General features: G+C 47.0%; 1 protein-coding gene across 3 annotated transcripts in view; it reads right to left on the bottom strand.

The window, feature by feature from the left end:
- LOC107154804 (prosaposin) overlaps window positions 1-4443 on the bottom strand; it is a 34233-nt gene extending 29790 nt beyond the window's left edge. For all 3 annotated transcript variants that reach the window (XM_015500520.2, XM_015500521.2, XM_015500522.2), the window contains exon 1: window positions 4342-4443. In XM_015500520.2, the coding sequence (XP_015356006.1) occupies window positions 4342-4381 (40 nt within the window). In that variant the 5' untranslated portion in view covers window positions 4382-4443. The remainder of the gene's footprint in view (window positions 1-4341) is intronic.

The following is a 4443-nucleotide window of genomic DNA, read 5'->3' as shown; positions in this document are numbered from 1 at the left end:
AATAAATAAAAGCATGATTACTTTTTTTTTTTTTTTTGGCATTTCATAGAATTAAAAAAAAAAAAGAAAAGCAGTTTGTACTTTTGCAACAACCAAATTCTCCATCCCAAGAACTATATTTATCATCATGCTTTTAAAATTATTGCAATTTGGGGAGTCTGGGGGCATAGCTCAATGCAGAGCACATGCTCTGCAAGTTCAATTTAATTCCCAGCACACATGTACGTGCACACGCATGCACACACATTTTTTTTTTTTTTAAAGCAAGCAGTCAGCCAGGCTCAGTGGCCCATATCTGTAAACCCAGCAACTCAGGAGCCTGAGGCAGGATTGTCTCAGCCTCAGCCACTTAGACCCTGTCTCAAAATAAAAAATAAAAAGGGCTGGAGATGTGGCTCAGTGATAAAGCACCCTGGGCTCAATCCCCACCCAGTACCAAGGAAAAAAAGCGAGTGGTCAATGTAACTAATGCTCCCTTCTGTTGAAGAAAATCTGCATCCTCTTTCCCAGTGGCACAACCAAAAGGGAGTGGGAGAGCCAAGAGTCTAGGATTCATGCTAACAGGATTCCTCAAAAGAAGCTGCCTCACCGGGCTGAGGATGTAGCTGAGTGGAGGAAGACTTGCTGAGCATGCACAAGGCCCTGGGTTCCATCACCAGCTGATACATAAAAAAGGAAAAGCCACTCATACTTGTCCAAGTGGTGTGCCCTTGGCCTTGAAAGTTTCCCAAGCATGTTTCATTAGGGGCTGCCCCAGCCAGCAACTTGCCCTTTCTCTTCCCCATCTATTCAAGCCCCAACCAGCTGCCTGGACATTACATTTTCATACAAGAAAATGGAGGACTAGGTTTTCCTTCCGTTAATCGAGAAAATTCCATACCACTCAATCCAATATACTTCAACTCTCATAGCAGGTATTCAAAACAATCTGTCAAGTGTACTGCAAGAACTTGACAAATCACTGGTTAAAACAAACCATTCCTCCATGAATTATACCAACGTTTTCCCAGAATACAACTGATTTACTATTGCTAAACAGGTGATTTGCCCAAAATTGCTGGCAGGGGAAACCTGGAATGTTTAAGTGATGTTCAGTCAGGATATGCTATAGATTCATATCTTGCATCACCAAAAAATTCAAGTAAAAATAATTACTTAATTAAAAATTAATCAAATGAATGAGCACTTACACCCGGTATGTGGTAGCCTCCCTAGAGAACACCCTGCCTCCGTGAGGCATGGCCCACTCAGGCAGGAAGCGTTGACCAAGTGACAGCACCAAGGAAAGCTGAGTCTCAGCGATCGCTCCCACACGGTGCTCTACACTGAGCTCATCCACCAGGCTCACTTTCCCTGCTAAAGCAACCACCCACCAGCATGTCCAGACCTGGATTCCACCAGGCAGGTAACACAAGCCTGGAACCCCAGCAACTCAACTTTCTGTGTAAGAAGTTCAAACAGCAACTTTTATGGCTAGTGTCAGAAGTTCCCAGAAGGTTTCCTCTGGCCGGTGAGACAAGGCAGTGAGGAGGAAGAAGGGGCTGCTGGATGCTGTGTCCCTCTGGACCCTGCGCTTCTTACTGGGGTCACCCTGGGGCAACTCACCATGCTGTCCAACTTCCATGTGTACGTACGTAAGTCATACCCATTGTATTTTTTAAAAATTAAGAGGGATGTGGAGACAGGAAGCACTATGAAGAGCCCTGGGTTCTGGACCTGGCATGCCCAGTAAACAACCTGGGACTCTGGAGCCAGCCTGGGCACCTCCACGTCTTCATGCCTCATAACAATGTCAGACTAACCGCCTAAACGCTCTCCAATCACCTCGCTATGCCACGCTTCCCTTTCTTTTTATCTGGAAAAAAAAAGGCAGGGGCAACTGGATGGGCAGAAAAGTAACCCAAAAGCCAAGTGTCTCTAACCCCAGAACTTTTTGTGTATGTGTGTGGTGCTGGAGATCAAACCCAAGGCCTGCAGCATGCCAGCAAGCACGGTGAGCTAAACCCCCAGCCACCTAGGACACCACTAAAACAAAACCCAAAGCCTTCCCAGAGTCAGAACAGCACCCAGTCCCACAGTAGTGCCCGGGGTGCCTCCGTGGTGAAAATCCCAGTGGGCAGACAATGGCCGCAGTCACCAGGCACCTTCACTCACAAACTCAGTCTCGATGTTTTTTAGAAATTTTAGGATTAACAATGCCAGAAAGCCACAACAAGGCAGAGCTGTGGAGGCAAGCCAGCATCTCTATACTGTGTTATCAAGTGTGACCTTGGCAAAATCCTAAGGGCCAGTCAGCAAGTCAAGGCAAGGCCATTAGTAATACACTCTCTATTTACCCAAGTGCTCGGGGAAAAGGGTCCCTTGGTTAACCACATACACTGGTTCAACATTCCCACATATGTTAGAAATGGATTTTACTGTTCCAAAGAAACTAGTCCCTTTGGGCTGATCTCAGGGAATCAGAATTCTTAAGGGTCTTATGAAGTGACTCGATGCAAACAGGAACAATGCTGTTAATACTGTAAAAATAAAAGAAAAAATGGAGACTAACATTAGTTTACTAACTATACAGATCATAGAATAGCAGCTGTATAAGCTTCATTGAGAAATAAATCTTCTTCAGTGACTATAAAACCCAACAGCTTTATAAGCCAGATCAGCTTTGATAGTCTACAAATAAAACAAATTTAAGAGCCTGGTGTAAGGCCAAGACAGATCCTTCAGAGCTGCTGAGGAAAACATCTTACACATAGCGACCCATAATGAAATTTACTTCTTCAGTTTTCCAGCAACTGCCATCCACTATATTACTGTTTATTAAAATCTGAGTGGCTGAATGATTGTTAAAATAGAAACTGGCTCCTAAATTATACAGTTACCAAGAAACAGAAACTGAGGTTGGGGAAGCTGACCAAATTTATTTTCTGGTCCTTCAGGATAAGACCTGAGATCCTTTGTACAGAGATTAAAATCTGGCTCCCAGACAATCAAAATACAGAATTTCTTCTTCTCCTCTCTTTTTTTTTAAACTCAGTGCTGGGGATCAAATGAAGGTTTCCCACAGGCTAGACAAGAACTCTGCCACTGAGTTTCACCTCTAGCCCTTTTTTTCTTTGGAGACAAGGTCTTGCTAAATTGTCCAAGCTGGGCCCCAGGTATGATGATGCACACTTGTAATCCCAATGGCTCTGGAGGCTGAGGCAGGAGGATCGCAAATTCAAAGCCAGCCTCAGCAATTTAGGAAGGCCCTAAGCAACTTAGCAAGACCTTGTCTCTAAATAAAATATTAAAAAGGACTGAGAATGTGGGCTCAGTGGTTAAGCACCCCTGAGTTCAATCGCCGGTACCAAAAAATAAAATAAATTAAAAACAAATTGCCCAGGCTGGCATCGAACTTGCTATCCCCCTGCCTCCACCGCTGGAGTAGCTGGGATTTCAGGCGTGGGCCACCCCGCCCAATATACTTATAAATTTCATAGTTCTCACCTCAAGCATTTCTCTTTATCATGATGATTTAAATTAGGTTAAGATGTGAAGGCAAGAGTTTGGCAACAAAAAGAGGTGTCACAGTGATAAAGGGTGGGCAGCTGGGTCCCTCCTAATACCAGAAAACGTGCAGCTGAATCCCAGGGGCTGCCTGCATAACCTGCAGCGGATTTAACAATCTTGAATGCTATTGTGGGACAATAGTCAGGTGCAACAGTCTCTGTGCACAACTTCTCACATGCTAACATCTTCCCCAGAATGAAGGTCCCTGCTAAAACTGGTCAATGCCGTGGAAGACATTTTAAAGGTGGTGAAATAAGAACTCCAGGGGAAAATAGTCGAGATGGCAAAAAACCCCTACAGCCTTCAGAGTAAATGCAGCCTCAAAGATAAACATCAACATGAATGACAATGTGCTTCCTGTAATTGCAATACCCACACAAAACCTGAGACAAGGCCAAGGGCACTGTTGCGTCCTGCAGAATAGGGCTTGAGTCCATGGCGATCACGCGCACCAGCCCAGGCACAACACTGCTGCGGGAGGGGTCACCCGTAAGACCCACCCCACAGGAGAAAGCGCAGCCTAAGGAGAGGCCTGCAGCCGCCCCAAATGCGCAGGCACCCACAGGAGCCCCGAGGGAGGCGCTACTTCCCCCGCCCCACTCGCCCCCACCCAGGCTCCTTCGCCGCCTCGGGAGCTGCCCCAGCAGGTACCGGCCCACGCAAGCGCCTGCGCAGTGCGCGCCCCTCGTCACCCCGGACCCGGGGAACAGAGCAGCGAGTCCCGAGCGGTCCGCTCCCGGGAGAGGAGACATTGCGGGGGACCCTGTCCCCAGGCTGAGGCTCCAGGCTTACCAGTGCCCAGGAGACTGGCCAGGAACAGGACCGCGTACATGGCGCCGCCTGACTCCGCAGTCTGCAATGCAGAGCGTCAGCTGACCGCGCGAATATAAACCT

This window comes from Marmota marmota, unplaced genomic scaffold (assembly GCF_001458135.2).
Source record: "Marmota marmota marmota unplaced genomic scaffold, marMar, whole genome shotgun sequence".
Lineage (NCBI taxonomy): Eukaryota > Metazoa > Chordata > Mammalia > Rodentia > Sciuridae > Marmota > Marmota marmota.
The sequence above is the reverse complement of the archived record's forward strand: the minus strand, read 5'-3'. Positions and strand labels throughout refer to the sequence as shown.